Genomic DNA, 22,115 nt, shown 5'->3' on the forward strand with positions numbered 1-22,115 from the left:
GTCACAGATGTCATCTATGACCTTTAAAGGGACTCTATTGCCACCTTGTGGTTTAACTAACAGATTAACCAATACAGAATTATATGATACAACATATCTTTAATAAATTTGCCATTTGTAAACATCAAATTAGTCAAAAGCAGTCTATGAAATGGTGTAAAATTTTTTAACTTGAACAGAAATAAATACAAACAAGCATCACAAAGTTCAGATACACTATAAAAAAATACTCAAATGTAATACAGTCAAATGAAAATCTGTTCATTGAATTATTTATCTTTTACAATGGATATAGGAGGGAATGTTCCTGAAAATGATACAGAGTACCAAAGAAATTACAATGGATTTATTCCAAGTGTATATTTTTAGCTTCTGAATTTCTATACTGAGCAAACAAGTGAAAAAACCAAAACGTGCAGCCCGTTTACAGAGCGTACAGCTCTGTCAGGTAGTCTTTGGGAACAATACCTACAGCTCCACTCTTCTCTCCAACCCACCAGCCAAAGTTCTGGTACTCCTGGACACAAGAGAAGCAGAGAGAAGGAAAGAATAACAATATTTGGGTTATTATTTACCAAAGACAACCAGCTGGACATCTGACACTTATCACTTTCTTCATTGAAATCCATTAATAAAATCTGAATCTGTTTGCTCCACAACAACTATGTCTGATCTACAACTTTACACTACCTGTTTTGTGGCCTGCCTCTCTACCTGGTGTTATCTCCCAGACTACATAGACACTTCCCTCCAGTCCAAACAGAAACCTCAGTGTGCACAGAGCACATCACACATAAATCTGTCACAGGACGACAAGTAATAGCTCCAAATGGCTGTCAGCATGCTGAAATGCAAGGAGGACACTGTGAGGAGAGATCTGAGGCAAGAAAAGAGTAACCCTCTCCCTCTCCTTCTCTCTCTCTCTTTGGACAAGAGCCTGACCTCGCATCAAAGTGTTCCCAGGACATGAATCAATGGTGGAGATCACGTTCTGACAAGGCTGAAGGAAGACGGACCTCCACAATGTTTTAAATTTGAGCCAGGACTCAGGGACAAAGAGGGGCCACATCTGTGTCCAGTTATTCCCAAGCCAGGGTAATGGATGCAAGCAATCATACGGTAGTATTAGACACAGGAAGATTAAAAAAATAATAGCACAGAGGGCTAAACATTGACAGTTGTCTGGTGATGGACCATTCATCATGTTAGATAAAGAGGCACTTGACTTACTGGCAGTGTCACAACTCCAAAGCCAGATGATATCAACACAAGAAAAGTTATTAAAACATTTCAATTATGAATTGCAAATTAAACATCATATATACAACTACAAGAAACACATTCATGTTTTTTAACGTGTCACATGATGAAAATGGCATTTCATCACAGGCCCCTGGAGGATAACACAGCAGGCTGACATGTAATGTGTGTAAGAGTGTGTGTGTGTGCACATTATGACTTCCTGCCGCTCGCCTTTGAAAGCAGCAACACCTCATTGTGTAGTTGGCTGGCTGACAAATAAGTCACGCTTGAGTGAGTGCTGGACACAACATGAGAACACATATGCAGGACTGTGGATGACTAATGACACCACACACTGTGACAACACACACATTAACACAAATAGTCTAAGCTGGCTGAAACCACTTTCCTGTAGTTTTATTACATGAACCAAATGAAAGGCTCCTGGTGTAAACTGTAAAACAACGATACGGTGAAACAACCTACAGAAACATTATATTATCTTTTAAGTCAAACCATTACATCTTTCGATTAGTTTTTCACTGCAGCGGGGGGGGGGTGTGTGTGTGTGTGTGTGTGTGTGTGTGTGTGTGTGTGTGTGTGTGTGTGTGTGTGTGTGTGTGTGTGTGAGGGGAGTGTGTGCGTGTGTGAGGGGAGTGTGTGGGGGCGTGTAGCATATCCGGACAACACACTCTCCCTCAGTCAGGCCTTATAATCAGCGCCCAGGTCCTGACTGGGGGGTCTCACAGCTGTAACACTACAGCTATTTCTGGGCTGTGGAATGGGGGAGGGATGCACGGAAGACGGAGAAAGGAGAATGGTGGAGGAGGGAGTGATGGAGGGGGTGGGGGGAGGGGGGGTGGAAGGAGTCGGCTGTCCCTTTAGCTGCAGCTGGCTGCTGTAGTCCAGACAGGTTTTATGGTCATTGCCCTCGCAGCAGGCCACAACCCCCAACACCAAGGTTTCAGCTAATGGCACTCCCAGTCTAAGTGAAAGGGCAACTTGAGTCTTGGTCCTTTTCCACACACCAAGGAGGAGTAATAAACCGGCATTTGGTCAATGGGTATTGATAGGTCTGTCTGCTTTGTGCATTTGGGTCTTTCCATTAGTCATTAGTGCTGAAGGAACAATAATTTGATTGGCCAACAGAAAATTAGCGATTGAGAGAAGTCATTATTCTCTAATTTAATTTATTGAACAGAGTCATCAAATATTTGCTGCTTCCTGCCTCTCAAATGTGAAAATCTGGTGCCTTTCTATTTGGATTTTGTACTGTTGGTAGTACAAAAAGTGAAGATGTCATGTCTGACACCTCTGTGAAGGCATTCATTATTTTATTGCATTTAGTACATCCAGAAATAAGTGATAATGAAAATGACAGTTTTTTTTCCAATGTTAATAAATGAATAGGAAGTTCAGTTTTTACATTACAATTAAGGGGCATATAAATAAATATAAAGTGGCAGAATGAAGGCATTTTCTTGGTGTACCTCTGACCAATTTAGTGTAGGCATAACAGTTCTGAGCACCTTCTTTGTTTTTAGGTGCCACTAGATGGCAGACTTGAATTTGAAAAGGGACTTGGCCAAATAGCAACATTCTGTTTCAGTTGACTCCATGCCCCATAGAAACCAAGCCAGACAGGAAATACAGCCTGTCTACATGGAGCACATTTTAAAAAAAAAAATTGGTAAACCATTGGTTTAGACCTGCATTTGTAAAAAAAAAAAAAATTTAAAAAAAAATTCCACAACTTATTTTCTGTCTGATGTTAAAAAAGCTTGTTAAATGTATCACAACAAAATCCAATTCTGCGTTCATATAAACCAGTTAAGTACAAAAGGGCTCCTGTTTAGTCACATAATAAAGGTAAAGAACAGCCCCTCAGTTCTCCCACCCGTGCCTAGCTGAAAAGCCTCGGAAATTGTGCGTCCACTACACGTCCTCACCTGCTCTGAATGGAGTGGCGGACTAAGCCTGGGTTTCCTGAGAACACACATTCCTATTTGGCGAGGTGAGGGGAGATGTCTGAGAGGTGTGTGGGCTGAGGGCTGCTCACCGCCTGGCATGGCAGCAGCGACAGCGTGCTGAAACAGTCCAGATGGAAGTGATGGAATGGCGCCGTGTGCCAGCGAAGCCCAGCCTCGGCCAACAGCACTAAAACGGTTTCCGTTGTGACACAACTAATCCCCATCAGAGTGCCAGAGAAAGAACCTAGCCCAGTCTGCCTCTTACCATCAGCCATCCACCTCCAGGCGGTGGGCCAGGCACTGCCAGTAAAGTCTCTGAATAGTCAGTTCCTCTAAGGGCCAAGAAATAATTCACTTTAGGTGGTCTGAAACCAGCCGAACAACTGTGACAGCAAACGTCATCTCAAACCTTTGCAGTACAGTTGTGTTTGAGTGAATCCTGACTTTACAGTGCATCAGTGCACTCACACAGGGACAAATCAACATTTTACCTCTGACAACCAGGGTTCCCCTCCCCATACCTTGCTCAGGATGTAGATGGCATCTCCACGTTTGAAGGACAGCTCATCTGGGTGGTCCCCTGCACAGTCCCATAAGCCCTGGTAGTGGTTCTGGTAGTCTTTGCTCTTATCAGCTGCAGGGAGAAAATGGGCAATAGGGTGATAACAGATAGGTTTTTTTATTTTCTCCTGAGCCTAATGACTGCAGGTCCACAGTTCAGACACACCAATGAATGTGAGTGTGGAGTAGAACCAACAGGAGGCAATGGAGAGCTGACAGCAGCATTAGATGGAGGCAAAACAGTAGCTGTGTCCCAGTTCCATACTAAATACTAATTCTAAACCATATGCGAGTGTGCTGCTGACACTATTTTCACACAAAGTAATGCACAAAGAAAAATAGAGAGGCCAGGGACAGGGATAGTTCAGTGGTGAAATACCTAAAAAAAACAACTAAAAAAAAGACCTTAAAAAAAAAAACATTTAATATGCAATATACTCAAAAGAATTATTTTGTAGCATGTAAATAGGATACAGCTTTTGTCTTTGTAGCTGGTGTGTCCATTTTTCACACAATTTAGTTACTTGAAGAGGGGCCATTTTGAGTTTTGTTCATCGTTAGAGTGTTTACATACACACAGTAGCCAGATAGATATTTCTGCAGGCAAGTATTTTTGCACTTAAAAAAGTGTAACATGCTATTTATCGTAAAAGGAAGTTGGCCAATTTGGTTCAAGTTATTTCCAATGTTGTGTTAAGTTTCAGTTGCATTTATTCACAGTAACTTCCTCTGTACATGTCACTTCTTCTTCTCAAATAGGGTTTAGAGGGTTGACAAAAAAAACAAAGTGTGACAGAAGACTGAATGATTATTTGTTGATCACAGTCTCTTCATAGCTCATGTATCTGCAGTGAAAGTAAAAAGTACTAATTAGTACACAATTGAACGACACACAAATGTCAGCCCTAGGTACCTGCAGCAGGAAGAGTGGGTTTGCTTGATGGCTCGACCTTTGGAGGAGGCTTTGCTGGAGTGGGAATTTCGTCGTCTGGAGAAACAAGACAATATTGATGGATAAGTTCTTACAGATCTCTCTCCAAGTAGTGGACAGATACTGTAAATATCAAATGGTGCAAAGACGAGAAAAAAAAAAAAAAAAAAAAACACTAAACCACATCAAAGACAAAAGGGTAGTTTGTTCATGTCCTGTAGCAGGGCAGAGGTTAATAGTAATCCAATTTGACCAATATGTGGTCGAACCTGGGAGCTCTTCATAGATGTCTTCATCGATCGGCTCGGACTCAGGTACATCCCCTATATGTCCAACATCATCGTACATTCCCTGTTCCTCCTCTTCATCTTCAGGGATGATACCTGACATATCTACAAAAAGGGAGAATATGATGTTGGTCTCGTACCTATACACATTAAATGATGATGTGTTTGAATATTTTCACAGACACACACACACACACACTATTCAGTGATAATATTAAGAGACGTTTGTTCATATTTGCCTTTTTGGTCATGAAGAAACAAAAGTCTGTGCTACTGACATTATAGAAGTATATAGAATATATATATTCTATATAGAATAAAGTGTTCTTATAATTGGAAAAGCTCAAACCTCTCAAAACAAAGTCTATCTGTTTCACCCATTCCTCCGCCTCTCTCGTCGATGACGCACAAAACTGTGATGAAAGGGGAGAGAAATGAAAACTGTAGTCAGTGCAATAAGCAGTCTCCATATATTAATTAACATAAACAAATAATACTGCATTTATGCATAGTAAAATGTTCCACATGGAAGAGCCTGAATGTTAAATACACTCATTTAGACTTTTTAAATATGCGCGTCAGGTTGAGCCATTGCAAAGGCAGCAGTGTCAAATGAATGAAAAGGTTTTAAAAATAAAGATTTACTGAAGTGAAAGTACACGCACACCAAGCCACGGTTTAAAAAATGGCAGGTCTCAAGTTCACATTTGTTTGGCAATTTAGGAAGTACATTTAACGCAGCAATGACTCAAAGACACTCGAGTCATCATCAAGAGACAAGTGTACCTGATAGAGTCGCTTGTCTGGAGCTGAAATTTCAAAGCAACAGTCTTTCTTTGAGTCTTTCCGTAAGCTGTTGTTCATTTTGACAGTGTACCCATCAATACTGAACTCGCCCTTCTGCTGCTTGTCTGGTTAAAGGAAATTTAAATATCATCATTAATGGTTCATATACAACAAGTGCAAAGACACTGTCAAAACCTGTGAAACAATCCACTCACTTTGAAGTTTTCTCAGACAGTATGTGATTCATTATTGACTGAAAAACTGGGGTTAAATTAGAAAAAAAAACAGAATTACCTTTTTCACTGCCATAATAGTAGAAGATTTGATTGCTTAGAGCACACCATCTCTTCTGCCACTCAGTCCCAAAGAAGCTGTGATCTGTTAATCCAAACAACAAATAGAAACCCAGAAGAGTTTAGATGATTTTTGGGGCTATTTCTCAGGGTTAATACAACTGTACATTGTATGTGGATGACAAAATGTGCATCACATGTCTTGTATGGGCTACATTCCTGATTTTATGTGTAATGTATCACCAATTTAGCAGTTAGGGTGTTATTTAGTACCATGCAAGCTTCTCCAAAGAGCTGTAATTCCATGTCTACATAAGTAGCCTCCTTTTTGTTCAAATTTGACCTTGCAAGTTCAAACACTGCATCAACATGTTTTTTTTGACAACTTTCACATTTCAGGATGCAGGTAAGTTCTTTTTCAATTAGGGATCCCTGCCTCCAAAAAAAAACAGTGTAATGTGTATTTATTTAGTAAAGTACCAACCCTTTCTGCGTTTCTCAAGATATCCTGCTTTAAAGACGGACAACAGGTCCTGAGCCGCCACGGGTGGGGACTGCTGGGCACCTGCAAAAAGAGTTAAGGAAAGCCAAAGAAATTAACCTTAATGTTCTCATATCATTATTCTCACAGTGTCCTCTAAAATTGTTTTGACTTTGCACACATGTCTACGTGGGTTTCTGGACAAGCTTTGTCATCATATATTTGTTTAATTGATAGCAAAATTGATAGCGAAAGCTATAAAGGCTCCACAAGGAGATGTTTGGCTTCTCACTGGAGGAGGTTTCCTTTGCAGCGTGCAACTTCAGTGTAAATGTTCAAATGCTGTGTCAAAGTTGCTTTGTGTGAAAGAGCAGCCATAAAACTGGCAGCTGCTTACACCCCATAAACCCCCAGTCCCCTAATCACCATTTCACAAGGACTTCCCTAATACTATTTTTAAAAAATGTAAATACAAAATATTTCATAGATTGCCATGATGGAGGAGATTGGATTAAAGCTACTGTACATTGGGGGAATGTTTTTTTTCTCTCCACAAACTACAGCCATGGCAGTAATTTTCAGTCCCCAGCCTGTGGCTGAGAGCAATAAAGCATGCTCTAACTGTCAAAGGGGTGGGGTGAGGGAGGGGGTGGGAGTAGCAGTTGTGCCCCCAAATTGCTTCCCAAGTGTGTTGCCAAGTTACAGTAGGAATCTCTCCCTCATTGTGTCACTCAAAGTCACTTTCTCCGAGGAGCAGAGATCTGGATATTTTCCTACCAAGACCCAGGTTTTAATACGTTAATCCACAGCCTTGTGAGCAGTTAGCGAGTCAAATCTGGACGTCTGCTAAGTGCTTGTGGCTTACCTTCACAAGTCTCTTCATCCTTGTCCATGCGCTCTGACTGAATCGACCCACCGTCATTGTTGCTGTCAACTTCCTCCTCATCGTCAGAGTCATCTCCGCCTACTGGAGTAAACAGAGGGAGCTGTGTAGTGATGGTGCAAACCATGGTGTAATACAGTGATCCCCCACCTGTTGTGTGTATCTATGGAGGTGTGCACAGTTATTTTGAAGACTGATTTTCCCCTTTTTAACACTGTCTGCATGTTTTAAAAGCCCCCCCCCCCAAAAAAAAAAAAAAAAAAAATCTGAATTTTGTGCAGCGTTATGTTTTACTTTCTACATTTGTAATCCTCCAGTAACCCTTTTGTGCGGGTCCTGTCCCCCCCAAGCTGGGGGCAACAGTTTTAAACATAACCGGCAGGATCATTAATCAAAGAGAAACACTCACTTTTGTCCTTGAAATCATGTGGGAAACTGTTGGGGAGACAGTAAATTCAGCTTTAAAGTTTTGCTTCAGCAAATAGAATTTTAAACAAATGAGATCTATAAACTTCCAAACAGGAAATGTTAGATGTGCACAGACATACATACCTTAGCTTGACCTCTTTGAGTCGTTTGATGAAAATTTCCCTCTTCTCCTTAGCCTTCTTGCTTAAACTTTCTCCTTTCAATCCATTGCAGAGATAATGTTCCAGATCTGAACAAAATATCAGGTAAAACATTCATACAGTCTGATAGTGAAGGGTTATTTTTGGCGGACTATACTGGCCCAGTGGTGGAGGTCCTGCTGCATTTCCGAAGCACAACAGTAAACACAAAACATCCGTTCAGACTCATTGTTTGATAGTATCAGGTGTGAACTGCAGTTTTTGAATGAAATAAAAGCAAAGCAGTGTGTTGTTTACATGCGAATGAAAGAAACGGCATCCATGTCGAGTCTGTGCTTCCTCTTTTACAAAACGGTCTGTTAGAAACTGAACTAAGTAAAAAAAAAAAAAAAAAAAAAAAAAAAAAGCCTTTAAAAGAATACGGAAACCAACCAGCGTGTACAAACAGACCACGTAGTGTCGATGTTTTACCTGAAACAAGCGTCGTCAACTCCTCGGGGATCGTACGCATTGTGTTCAGAGTTTGTAGCCTGAAGCGATGGACTGTCCGGCAGGGCAAAACTTCACATGATACGGAAGCAGTTCAGGCTCAGAGATACGGAAGTTAATCTGTCAATTATTTAGCAGTGGGCACACAGTTACGCCGAAGGACAGCCAAACCCGCGTGCTGTTCAGCATCCACGCTGACGTTTATTGGTCTTTATGTTTTTGACTGCCACTGAAGACAGGGAGTTGATGCTTTAATGGAGCTCCGGGTCTTTATTGAATGATAAAGCCCAAAGCATGACACGATGATCATATTTTTTGATTGATTCCACATAGTGTTTCTTTGGCACTTCAGTGTGCTGGCTCTGACTGACTCACTCGACACATTAGGGGGATCTCTTTTGTTTACAATGATGTAAGCACTTTCAGTTTATGAATATGTCAACACTGTAAATCTAAACAGGGATCATTAATAGTTGAAAACTCAATTATATAATACTGCTCATGTTTCTCTGCCAGATCTTTTTACAGTCAAGATGGTTCGGAGAGTCTGTGCTGCTTCTGCTGCCTAAATCACATGTATTAGCAAAATAAATTTCATTTTATCCGATGCAACAAATGAACCAGTGCTGGAAAGAGTACACCTCACTCCTTACATGAAGTGAAGCCTGTGGCTCCTGGAGCATTGAAGGAAAATAGCTTTTTGTCATATTGTTTACAAAGATGTCAGTCATTTACTAGTCATCTTTTGACAAGCGGTATTACCCAATCCAGGTTGAAAGACAGCCTTTGAACTGTGCAGCCTGTTGTTGTGGACAAATGAGCCAGAAATGTCAGTGCAGCTCTGGCAGGGCTTTGTGAAGAGTTTCAGATTTTACTGTAGCCGTAGGTGTTGGACAATGTTTGTCCAATCGACTGCCAGACACAAAGACTCTGTGTAGGAATGTTTTATTTATTACTTCAGTCCCTAAACAATGAGGATAATATGGGTTTTAATCCAAAGATACATAATTGCCTAAATCATACAAAGCATGCAGTGATGCATTTGGCATTACTTTTGTTTTGTCGCATTAAAATGTTATGGATTTGTCATAAAATCACACTGATTTTAATACTAATATTTTCTTGAGGTCACTATGTGATATAATCTCATTCATCACTTCTAGTAATGCAAATTTTAACCTCAGATCATAGTCTGCTCTTCCATGGTTGTTTCATGCAAACATTTTCTGATGTCACTTCCTGTTTAGCCTTATCTGAGTGGCCAATACATTCCTCATGTGACACAAGGCTCTGTAGTCATTCAAAACCTGACCCCCTTCTGACCTGGCAGTAGTTCTTCCCTGCTTGGGGCAGAGAGGAGAGCCAGCTTGACCTGTGAACTCTCTCTCTCTCTCTCTCTCTCTGTGTGTGTGTGTGTGTGTGTGTGTGTGTGTGTGTGTGTGTGTGTGTGTGTGTGTGTGTGTGTGTGTGTGTGTGTGTGTGTGTGTGTGTGTGTGTGTGTGTGTGTGTGTGTGTGTGTGCGCGTGGTGGGAGGGATCTACTGGTGTAGAGTTGTATTCAGTTTCCAATAAAGCTTCATCTACTTGCTTCAAAAACACCTCCCTTCATCAGACTCATTGGTTTGTAATCCACTTTCTGCATGTTGATGCTGTGTTGCTTAGCTTCCCGTAAAGTGCAACGTATTATAATCTAATTAATGCAGTTGAATTTATAATTTATTTTTTGTAGTGAAGGGATTTTTTTGAGTGAAGAAAATAAGATGCAGCAGATATTTTTCCTTTATTTTGTGAGATTGAAAATTTAATTAAGCATGGGAAACCAGTGTTGTTGTTGTTGTTGTTTTCTTAATGACCAAAAGAGGAGATGTGGCTGGTTCAAAGTACTGCCGGCACAGCGTGGTCCCAGTAGAGTGACCTCACTGGTTTCAACTAAAATCTGACTGTCTCTGTGCCTGTTGGATTTTCTATGAGGCTACTATGGCCTTGAATTCAAATTATGCATCACTTGTAGCCATTTTCAGTAGGAACAGCAGTTCACCACCTCAATTCACTTTCTTTTTTTTAATTATTGCCGTGAGGCTCTTAGCCCAGCAGTCCAGCCCTGAGAACATGCACCACCACTGAGTGCAGAGATAAATGGCTGCAGACTCTGTTCAGAATAAATCATCAGTGTGATTGTTAATGTTGTGATTCCTGAAATAACAGCTTTGGTTTTTCCACAAGTCTTCTCCCGTAAACATTAAATAGCCTAATACATCATAAATAAAAACAACTTCTGTTGAATTGTGTTAAACGGTCTGTGTGTCGAGCTGAGGATCAACTGGTCGGTGTGAAAAATTCCTTTAGCAGCAAATGGGAAGGAGAAAAGGTACAACTCACGTTTGCTACAGATTAATATAAATGTACCTAGATTTAATAACGATTTAGTTCAAATGAATGGAACAAATAAACAAATACATCCTGCTGTTTGACTAATATCTGACCATGGTCGATTTCTATTAGTTCGCCCACAAGGCAGTTATTTAAAAAAATTGTATAAATGTCGATTTGAAAACAGTGACCCACGTCTGCTGCTTTAAGTGAATCCCATATAATTTTAAATCATTAATAGTTTTGAAAACTACAATGGGGCCAAGGCGCGATTCTTAACTCAAAGAGGTTGTATTACATTGCGGATCACGCAATAAACAAGCACCCTCAGTCCTGTGAGTTTTATTGGCAATAAAATTTAATTAGAAAGCCAAGGAAAGTCATAGCTTTTGGCCTGGGACTCATAGCAGGCAATTTTCACTTGTGAATTTTGGTTCTCTTGGTTTAAACATGCAGAGGTGACGAATCCCCACTCCTTTTTTTTTCTTTTTTTTTTTTTTTGTCCTGATAAAGATTAAACCAGAACCACGGTCAGTTTGGAAAAGTCTGTCAACTAAACCCATGAAAACGAAGAGATGTAATTATATATACACATGTTGTGTTTCTGCTTTCTGTGCATCCCTTGGATAATTATTGTTTGGGATAGTTTAAATATAAAAGTGGGCATCTTGTTTATATTAAACCACATACTCTCCATATCTTGATACCGTAAAAACTATTTGGCTTCTCAGATAATTAATTTCTTTATGCCTCATATTCTAAAGCGTATTTTTATGTTTTAAAGTATAAATCAATGAGCTTTCCAAACTTGCTTCTTGTGAAATAAGACAATAGCGCGGCTGATTCCAATCAATGTAAAATTTTATTTCAAGAAAAATATTGTGCTCAATTTAGTTGAAATCCATATAAAAATAAATGTGTAATGTCCTCTAGAAGCCTATTGCAGTAAACAGTCCATCCTATAGGCAAAATAGTAGCTTTGCTTTTTGCACTTTAACTTACCTTATTTGTGAGATCTATTAATTTTCCCTTCACGCTAAAATTTAGTACAAAGACTGGAAATAAGAATTAAAATAAAACATTTCGAAGCGTTTCAATAGCTTAGGTTTTGCAGGTCGATTGTTGTGAGTGTTTCTGAAAATAGGTCGAAAGTTTCGGCTGCTAAAGGCGGAGGACTTTGTGTTAAATCTGACAAAGTCGGTGAGAAAGAAGACGGGTATGAGAATACGTGGAAATCCTGCAAAGAGACGTCCAGGCCCGGGGAATTATCATTGTCCGGGCCTATTGTTGACACGCAGATAGGAGCAGTGGGTGTCGGGTTAGGAAAATGTTTCAGATTTTTCTCATTGCTGCTCAAAGGGCTTTGGTTCTCCCCATTGTGTCCGTTCTGACACGGTTGTGAAGTCAAGGTATTTTGGTTAAAATACCTCTCCCTCTCCAGAAGCGTCCCGGCGGCGCTGCTGTCCGCCGCCTGCTCGAACTCGTCCTCCGGGCCGTCGTCCAGGCACGCGTACTTCCCCTCACTGTCCCGGTTCTCCTTGCAGTGAGTCTGCCTTTTGTGCTTCATCCGCCTGTTCTGAAACCACACTTTCACCTGCTTCTCGGTTAAATCCAACAACGCAGCTATTTCCACTCGCCTGGGTCTGCACAGGTATTTGTTAAAGTGAAACTCCTTCTCCAGCTCCAGAAGTTGGGTGTTGGTGTACGCAGTCCTCAGCCTCCTGGATGCTCCTGCACCGCCAACACCACTCTCGGCTGCCTCTGGTGAACCTGAAAAAATAAACCAAATATTATTTGTTTTTAATCACAGAAAGGCTGGCAAACAAAAATAAAAATGGTAACACTGTTCAATGTGGGGCAAAATTAGCTCTGTTGGGTGAAACTTGTGGCAAGCAAGCACCGGCTCTGGGAAGATTTATGGGCCCTAGGCAGAATATGATGGGTCTGCGTGGACAGGACAGGACGTAGGGTGAAGATTAATGAACATGCCAGCTGCTGGCCCGTGTAAGAATAATCTATCACTCTCCATTACTGTCAAACATTAACACTCTTACACTGCATCACAAGTCAGTGCGTTACTTGATGAGATTAAGCATGCTTAAATCAAAATCCTATACTGGCTTGAAGGGACGCCTACGTTGCACAAGGCCCGGGATGCAGCTCCTTGCAGAAGGGAATCCTCAGACAATGAGGAGCCTTTAGCATGGAGGTTATTAATCATCATGTCTTGCCTTGGGGGGAGAAGTAGAGCGGTGAGGAGTCGGTCGGTGTCGCAGCAGAAGCAGCCTGGTTCCTCTTGATGCTTTTCTTCTCCTTCATCCACGGGTACTCCGGGGGTAGGGACGCAACCTGCGGCGGGCTGCAGCCTTTCAGAGCCTGCTTGGAGCGGCTGTGGCGTGGGTGGACGCAGGGGCTCAGGCCCGGGATGGTCTGCTCAAAAGGAGGAGGAATCAGTGTCGACTGTGAAAGCGCTGAGCTCTTGATTGATGAACTTTGAAATGCATCACCGACAGGGTTAGTGAAAGATGTCAGGCACTCAGCGAGCGACGGCTGGCTGTTGATAAAACCACTTTCTCGCCCAAATTCGTAATTCATCTCCTCCTTCTTGTCTTGAAAGCTCGCTGATTCTGAGTTAATGCAGAGGAGGCAGAAATCATCCAAATTAATAAGCAGTTTATTTTCATAAACTACTTAACTGCTTATAGTCGTATGGAGACCTCTCTGCCATAAAGTATTGCTTTCATGAGGACATGGTCGGAATTAGACCGTGCTGCTTGTCACATGATTGCATCTGCCCAATGACAATTTAGGGTTTTTATCAAAAGAAGCCACTGTCCCCTGTGATTGATCGAAAAAGTCGGAGGGGTAACGCCTCATTCCGGGGGTAGGGGTTGCTTTATTTACACTTTTTTTTTGGGTCAGTTTGTTCACCATCACACACACACACACACACACACACACACACACACACACACACACACACACACACACACACACACACACACACACACACACACACACACACACACACACACACACACACACACACACACACACACACACACTACTACTACCACACCCCAGCCCACCATTCCAACTCCCCCCAGTCTCAAAATGCACCCAAAACTCGTGCCCTGTTCTTTTGCGCGTCCACGGCAGTGTGCCAAGGGAGTGCGCGCGTTGGCTATGTGAGCTGCGGCGCGCGTGCATTTCCTTATGTGCATTTATTTCTCCACAAATCATGTCAGCAGTCACATTTGAGTGTGATAATGCCTCGACGCCCACAGTCGTTATCAGGGTCCAAGGCGTTAATCTGGAGAGAGATTTTTTTATGATTGGAGAGGAAAGCTGCACCAGACGCATTCACCCCTCCCCCAAACACACAACATGCAAAGAGAGACAGCAATAGAGACAGAGATACATTTTTAGTAGCTTTAAGTGTGATTTTTGCATTGATCAAATGTTGGCACAGTTTGCTCCCAAATGATCTAAACTGTCAAATATATTGTGTTTTTATAGGCAGTTTTAGCATTGAATCATTGAATATCAGGAAGTCTGATGTACAAGCAATATTTTGTGTCAATGTAAGAAAGCAGCTGCGTTATTTAACAGGCATTTGTCACCATTTTACAGTTTATAGCTCCCTGCCCTACATCCAATTTCATTTATTTTACCTCACCAACAGGGATCTGTTGACCTAAGCCATCATCCATACGCTTCAGCATTATTGGTTCTAGCACAGCGGAGAGTAGAGATGATTTGCCACTGCAATGTGAAGCTTAAGAAAGGTGGGGATCTGATGACTGTTTATTGCTCAGGCTCTAAACAAAGAGCCCTGGTAGCCTGTGTGTGATCAATCTTTCTCGCCAAAAGGTCTGACAGCTCCCTGCCCTAAGAACACATTTAAGCCATCTAACACTTCCCGAGATCATACATGGCCAGGAAGAGGAGAACCTCTCTGTAGGCTGTAGGATGAGTTTTCAATTTTGAGAGTTTGGGATTTTTCTTTGAAAGCACGGATGAAAAGCACCACCATTTTCCGCGCAAAGATGTTGTTTTTTTTGCGCAATCACTTGATTAATACATGAGAAATCCACGTAAATACACTCTTTACGTGGATTTTTCGTCGTTTTTCGAATGCTAAAAAAAGGACTAATACTGGCACAAAAAGGGACACAGGAGAGAACTGGACTGGGTTAAAGGTATAGAAACGAACGGAGCAGCTTTTTCATAGGATCAATTGTTGACTGAGGTGAGTGGGTGTTGGCATTCAGGAGAAATCCCATTCACTGCCATACCTTTCTCTCTGTCTGACTCCCTGAAGTCTTTCTCTGGCCTCTTCAGCTTCTAAAATAATCCAGCTGCTTGCTTGATTTGTCTGCATTTAATTGTACATGTTTAACAATTATTGTTTGCAAGCATGCATGCTGAATATGAGAGAGGTTTTGTAAAAGAGTATTACCACAATATAGTCTTTATAAGGCTATAAAAACGGAAAATAACTTGCATTTTGATGACTTAGAAATACATTTAAGTATTTACCTGAAATTAAAAGAATTTCGTCCGTCTGTAACTCCTCAGATTTGATCCTTTTTTTCTGAAAATAACTGTATAAAATAACCATTATTGTGTTCATTCTTTTCATTACAATATGCGTAAAATGAAAGTTTATCTTAATATGTATTTGCATTAGCACATTTAAGTAAGGAAACAATGAAAGAACAAAGAGCCTTCTCCAAAAAAATAAACGCCTGCAATATTTGATACAGTAAAATATAAACACTGCATGCTGCTTGAACATATTTTGCATTTCAAATTGCAACAAAAATGTGGATTTATGTTCTTGTTGGTCAGAGCTTTGACTTGATATGAAGCCACATTTAGCTGCTGCTTGATTTGAACGAATAGAGACAAGACGACGGTGTCTGGATGAGCTGTGAACACAGAGGCACGTTTCCCGTCTGTTCGGAGAACTACGCGAGACATCTGGGAGGCAAGCAGCTATAGGCCGAACCTGCGACCACCGACGAATTGTTTTTAAAGAGAAAATATTTCAGCTACGATTTACCGGCGCATATGTTCTTTTCATTTGGTGAATGTGATGCAAATGTTCAAACTGACGAAACAATAAATAACTGAGCAATTACAGTGTGCGTCTGGTTGTTGTTTTTTATGTGTGTACAAATGTCTCATTTAATATGAAATAATTTGAACTGCAAAGTTTATTACATTTGTAATATCTATCGTAAGTTTTGCACAATCCAGAGGATGAATTAATCCAGAGTCTACAATAATTTGAAACTATATTTAATCAAATGTTTGTAGTGTTTACTGCATGTTGTTTTCGAAATGAACTCTGCATTGCATCACATTATAGTCTCCCTGTAGTTGTAAAAATATCGGAGCACATTTAAGACACAGGGTAGTCAGTCTGGAAAACACATTTAGCGTCCAGCCTATGTGTGTGTGTGTGTGTGTGTGTGTGTGTGTGTGTGTGTGTGTGTGTGTGTGTGTGTGTGTGTGTGTGTGTGTGTGTGTGTGTGTGTGTGTGTGTGTGTCCTGGAAACAAAGCAGTGTGTTCACGACAGGATTTTTCACATTACGGTTTTATTTATTGAGCCGCCTGGATTCATGGTAAGATTGACAGATAGTTCAGGCGCATTATAGGCCCGCAAATCAAACAGATCTCCAAGTCGACACGTGCAGGAATATCATGACTTCTCAAAAAAAAGAAAGTTACAGAAATCATCACTTTTTTTTTTTACCTCTCAGAACATCCAATTTTGGAGATCACAGCAATTGAAGAGATAGCATTCATGAATAAAACTCTTCTCAGTGATAGATAATTCTCCTGTTTAAACAATGTGATCTATACTTTCATGTGAGATAACACCCACCTATAACCCACTTTTAAGAGACAGCCAGCCCTTCTGTCAGTTCTCTGTTGTGTCTCTGCTCAGCTTCCCAGGTGAAGTCAAAGCCAGAAATTTACAAGGTTCAAGGAAGAATTTGAAGCAAATATCATCCTGACAAACTGATGTGAGGTTAATTGAAAATAATAATGCAGGGAAATGTTGATTGTAAATGGCTGATAAGCATTAAATAACAAGCTCCTTAAAAAACGAATTATTTCTCCTTAACCTGCATTAATCTGAAGCGTTACAGTCAACACGAGGCCAATCCTTTATATCTGCAAAATGTTTAGGCATATAACAACAGAGACTCATATTACAGAGGTGTAACCTCATTATCAACATATACACCCTGGATTCATCCAAAACAGCCGACTATGGGCAGCAAAGATATGTGAAAGAAACAAACTCCTATAGCCTACTCCCCTAAACTTTTCCTCCAGAGCTGTGACCTCTTCTGTCACTGGTGATGTCATGAGGTTTGATGTATAGGGGTCACGAAAGGTCACAGCAAACAACATCCTAGCAACTTTCTGTTTTTCTGCAGCAAATGGTTGTTTGCACAGAAGATATTCAGCCAAGCATTCAATCCAACACATAATTGTTTTCTACAGAGCCCAAGGGAGACTTTACTAGTGGTATTATTCTCCTACATGTTTTGGGGAAACGGGGATATCAGCTCTCCTGAAAATATCCCTTTAGTTTCACCCACAAAGGTAAAAGAGACTTAATGAGCTACATGTGGATGACCTTTTTAGGTGTGTGTGTGTGTGTGGGGGGGGGGAAGGACAGAGCAGGAAGGGAAGGTCTGGAGCTATCTCAGACTTTTAGGTTTATCAGCTCAATCCACTTACAGCAAACATACAGAGGTGCTTATGACAGTGTGTGAGCACAAACTTGATAATGTGTCAGTCATCATTATTAGTGGTGGATATTAGGCCAAATTATCTGTCTGAGTCACATAGTTAAGTATTTAATAATGAATAGTATTTGTTAAATGAAATGCAGCCACATTTGATTACCACTGCTGTAAATAATTTTCTTTAAAAAAAAAAAAAAAAAGCATAAGGAATAGTCATTTAACAAATATATTTATATATTTGTCTGTTTCTCCAATTCAACAAAATATAAAGAATCCCAGGTCAAACTGGCCTTGCTTTCAATAAATATGGGTTTTGAAAGAGCAATCTATGGTATAGGCCAAAATAAAATGTCTATAAAATGAATCTGCAGTCAAACAGAACATGAAGCAGTATTAGATAATTGGCTATGTGATGGAAATAACTGGTGAAGGCCTGCAGTCGTTGGGGAGTTGTCTCAGTGTGCCCTGAGTGCATGATCCAGTTTGAGCATTGTTTTTCAGATGAGCCGCTGCCTCCACCTGCTGGCGGTAAGAGCGCAGCAACACTCGGCGCTGAAACACCAACATTAGGGGTGTCGTGTTTGTCCTAACTAAAGTCTTCTGATTTTAACAGTCTAAAAGTTAACCTAGTTAGTCAGACTACTTTTTTTTTAACCACTGTAATTTTTCTGTAATGTCTTTTCACAATACATGTTTATTTTTTAAAATTTATTTCAGGGTGTGAAACGAGTTGTCTTGCTGGTGTGTGTCTGCTCACTGTTTTGTTTGCGACAAAACAACGAGCGGATGTTTCTGCACCGAGACAATCTGATTGTTGGTAGACGGTTGTAAAGTAATTAGACGTTTTAGGACAGACCCATCTGCACTGCTAACACCACCCCCTCCCCCCACCCCTCCTCTGTGTTGCCCCACTGCTGCAGGCCTGTCTTCCAGCGATATTAGGCTACATATTCGACTATTTGCTCGAGCCTCATCAGGAATGCTCCTTTACTGCCGTCACACAGCTGAGGCTGTGATTGTAGTTCATAGCAGAGAGCATATATTCTAGTTTGTAGGGCGATCAAAGGCTGAAAATGTCCCACAAATGGCTGCAATGCTGCGAGTCAGACAATATTTAAGTGCAACATAATCTAGAAATTCTGGCATGTGTTTTGTTTTGGCTTCAACTTGCTCTGACTGGTTTAATTTGTTATTTCTTTGAAATTTACACTGCTCCTTTCATTTCCGGAAAAGCTTTCTATTTATTCCACATTAAGGAAGTAATTAATCATTGCCATTTTCCAGACTTTCTATATAAATATTTGTTTGAACAGGTAGGCTTTGACTTCGAAAAGGCTTCGAAAAAAATTATAATAAAAAGTTGTTGGCCATATTTCAGCCACTTAAATATTCCTATCACACCAACAATAACAGCTACTATTGTAATATATTTATATATAGGATATAGTATTGCTAGAAAGGCAACTTCAGGCCAGTAGACTTGACAGAAGCCTTTTAGAAAAAAACTTGGCAGGCCTGAGGAAGTTTTGGTGGCTCATTGGGGTTGTTTGCACCATAAAGCTCGATGGCTGCGAACCAGAAGATGTAGTAAATGTCTATTTCTATCGTTTTTCCTGTAATAAAAACAGTTTTTTTCAGTTCAATTAATTTTTAATAACAGAAGTAAAACTTCTAACTCGGTCGAAACGATTTCTAAACATTTCAGGATGAACAGAGCAGTACATTTAAAAAATACTGTTGCACTATTTTATGAATGTATAGTAGCTATATATTTTGTTGAAATTGAAATATTATATTATAATATTAGGCAATATGATAACAAATTAAAACCACATAATCATTTTTATTCTACGATGCAAACTACACTTTATTTTGGTTGAAATCAAGAACGACGAGGTATTTTAAGTGTGCGCAGTGTTTTCAGAAATGCATCAAAATATAATGGTTAAAAAAAACATCCAAAGTTGCAAAAAACAATAACTTAAACATTGCAAATAGGTAGCTGAAGGACATTCAGGTATCGAGGATAATTTCATGCAAATAACAAAGAGGCCTACGTGGTTAACTATCCATGTGCGCCAAATACAACACATCTAAATTCTGACGAGACACTTTGTCTTCCTACGAACATGAAACACTGGATATCATTGGGGGAAAAAAACTTCCAGCATTGTTTTAACAACATTAACTGTACAACAACATGTGTTACAGGTTAGGAATAGTAAAGACAGGACTCCCCCCCCACCCTCCCCTTCCAGACTCTAATCCACCATCCTTCCAAACCACGTTAACTGTCTCTCCGCTGGTCTTTGTTTTCCTTCTTCATCTTCATCCTGCGATTCTGAAACCAGATTTTTACCTGTCTCTCGGTCAAATTCAGGAGTCTGGCTACCTCGTATCTACGATCCCGGGGAAGGTACATGTTAAACAGAAACTCCTTTTCCAGTTCGAGGATTTGATACTTTGAGTATGGACAACGCTTTTTTCTGGTGGGCTTTGCGTGAAGCCAGTTAGATGACGGGTTATCTGGAAACAAGGAGTCAAAACCAGGAGACATGCGATTAATGCTCTCAAAAAATAAGATTCAAAACAATTCTAGGCATTTTGCTGAGGACAAGCAACTCCTGGCAGGATCATTTTCTATTAAGAAACATATTTAGTTTAATTTTCACTCTGCACTGACCCATTTGAGGACCATATTACTATGAAATAAATGTAAATTTTTACAGTAAAGTGTGTCAATCACCTTCGAGAGAATATCTTATTTTTTACAGATCATGTTATTCAGCTGTAAGACTACAGGATCTCTTTGGGCTAAAAACATTCTATAGTAATCTTATTGTAGTGTCAGGCCTGCACAATCGAAGCAGTTCCTTCACATTCTCAGGCAATTAGTGCTCTTTTACTTCTTCTAAATTAGTCCATGAAGTGCCCAGAATTAAATGAAAACGCTGCTTACTTGCATCTATCTTCCTCTTTTCCTCTGCTGGTGGGTTCTCTTCAGTGCCTTTAGACGTGGATGAGGTTTCGCAGGGAATCTCCGCCAGGGACACCCCGTTTTCAATGTCAGACAAAAGAGGTGTGTGCGTCTCCAAAGTCGTACATTCAGCACTCCCAATCAGAGGCTCGGGTTTTATCTCATAATGCATGGCTGTCGATGGTAATCCCGTCAAACACAGGGACGCAGAGACCGGATCCAATGCCCAGGAGCGCGTAAACATACCATCGCTGTCCCCGCTTGTGTAATGGTGATGTATATAAGTCGGAGTGGCCGAGTTTGGAGAGTGGGCCGAAAAGGTACTCCAAGATCCACCAAAAATAGAAGATTTCGCCTGCAAAGGACAAGACTCCTGTCCGCCATATTCGGTGACCACCGCCTGCTCCACCTCTGCAGCTGATGAGTACCTCGGTGCCATATCTTCCTGCTCGGGAAGAATGCGCGCGTCAACATAGTAACTAGTTCCCAGCGTCGACATTGCAAAAAATGTGAAGCAAAAAAAGCAGATCGTTACAGTCCTGCAATGTGTAGAAAAAATGGATTCATTGCATGATAAGGTGCTGCTTTCGTGCACCAGCTACGAGCTCAATGCGTCCAGTAAATTGAACCTTGCCCAAGACTCTATAGGGCGCCACAAACACGTGACCGTGGGACAGAACAATAAATAATAAATCAGCCTACTGCTCGGCTAAATGGCCACCATTTTCCCCACCATATTTTAATAGCAAATCCCCTCGCCTTTATTGGGAAATATTTCGTTTTATAAGCAATAAACGTTATGATTTTTGTCAAGAGATCTTGTGTTAGTGTAATCGAACGTAGTTGTGAATGGGGGCAGGGGCAATATTACTTTAAAGCGTCCATTTGTGAAATCATCAAATCCCTTACAAATTGTATAAACATAAAAACTTAATGGGGTTATTTGTTCTCCAAAATAAAACGCTTATGATAATTTAATGACCTCCATCTATAAAACTCGTACTTTGGCAGAAAAAAATGGTCCTTGTCAGTGATATATAAAATATTTCATTTTTTGAAAACAAAAGGAGCGAAGATGTTATAAAGGATCATTGGATTTTACAATACCTAAGTGTAGGGAGAGTTTCCAAGATGCACATAGTTGTGTCTGCAGGCTTGTGGGTCCACTTTGAAGGCAATCTAAAACGGAAAGTGGGGTGAGGTTATTTTGGTGCTATATAACAGTCCTTTTTATCACGGGCAATTGGGTTGTTTTTCTTAAGGTTACAACCTGGCTGTCTAAGCCTAAATATCACCAATAAAGCTCAGCCTTTGTGTCCTTTCTCTGGCGCAAGCAGACCCATCCGGCATTTTGAGGCAACTGGCAGACTGCAATGATCATAACCGAGGCCTTGTCTGTCCTTTCCTCCTCTCCTGGACAAGTCTTAATCCTTCCATTTCCCAGCCTGCGTCTTTACACCCTGCTGTTAAGATCACACACACATGCGCTCAAAATCCTAAACA

At 40.6% G+C, this 22,115-nt stretch overlaps 3 protein-coding genes across 4 annotated transcripts; all 3 read right to left on the minus strand.

Annotated features, from left to right (window-relative positions):
- Positions 1-88: 88 nt before the first annotated feature.
- On the minus strand, positions 89-8,559 carry skap2 (src kinase associated phosphoprotein 2). 2 transcript variants are annotated; one of them, XM_069696160.1, is made up of 12 exons: positions 8,475-8,559; positions 7,987-8,092; positions 7,844-7,869; positions 7,417-7,515; positions 6,555-6,635; positions 6,072-6,155; positions 5,778-5,902; positions 5,341-5,404; positions 4,974-5,096; positions 4,687-4,761; positions 3,734-3,846; positions 89-517 (listed from the first exon to the last, which is right to left on the minus strand). In XM_069696160.1, exons 1-12 carry the CDS (start codon positions 8,512-8,514, stop codon positions 425-427), a joined length of 1,029 nt encoding a protein of 342 aa, XP_069552261.1. In that variant the 5' UTR covers positions 8,515-8,559; the 3' UTR covers positions 89-424. The 2 variants fall into 2 exon arrangements, with proteins under 2 accessions (XP_069552261.1, XP_069552259.1); XM_069696158.1 differs by having other exon boundaries at positions 7,417-7,518.
- Positions 8,560-11,765: 3,206 nt separating this feature from the next.
- On the minus strand, positions 11,766-13,518 carry hoxa2b (homeobox A2b). The gene is made up of 2 exons (XM_069696161.1): positions 13,093-13,518; positions 11,766-12,622 (listed from the first exon to the last, which is right to left on the minus strand). The coding sequence occupies exons 1-2, from the start codon at positions 13,454-13,456 to the stop codon at positions 11,955-11,957; spliced, it is 1,032 nt and encodes a 343-aa protein (XP_069552262.1). The 5' UTR covers positions 13,457-13,518; the 3' UTR covers positions 11,766-11,954.
- A 6,393-nt stretch (positions 13,519-19,911) lies between these two features.
- hoxa9b (homeobox A9b) lies at positions 19,912-21,111 on the minus strand. Its single transcript, XM_069695537.1, has 2 exons — positions 20,595-21,111; positions 19,912-20,161 (listed from the first exon to the last, which is right to left on the minus strand). The coding sequence occupies exons 1-2, from the start codon at positions 21,109-21,111 to the stop codon at positions 19,923-19,925; spliced, it is 756 nt and encodes a 251-aa protein (XP_069551638.1). The 3' UTR covers positions 19,912-19,922.
- Positions 21,112-22,115: the final 1,004 nt, after the last annotated feature.

Source organism: Brachyistius frenatus, unplaced genomic scaffold (assembly GCF_029030835.1).
Source record: "Brachyistius frenatus isolate BFR_SWC_R1_liver_20210118 unplaced genomic scaffold, ASM2903083v1 Contig_20, whole genome shotgun sequence".
Classification (NCBI taxonomy): domain Eukaryota; kingdom Metazoa; phylum Chordata; class Actinopteri; family Embiotocidae; genus Brachyistius; species Brachyistius frenatus.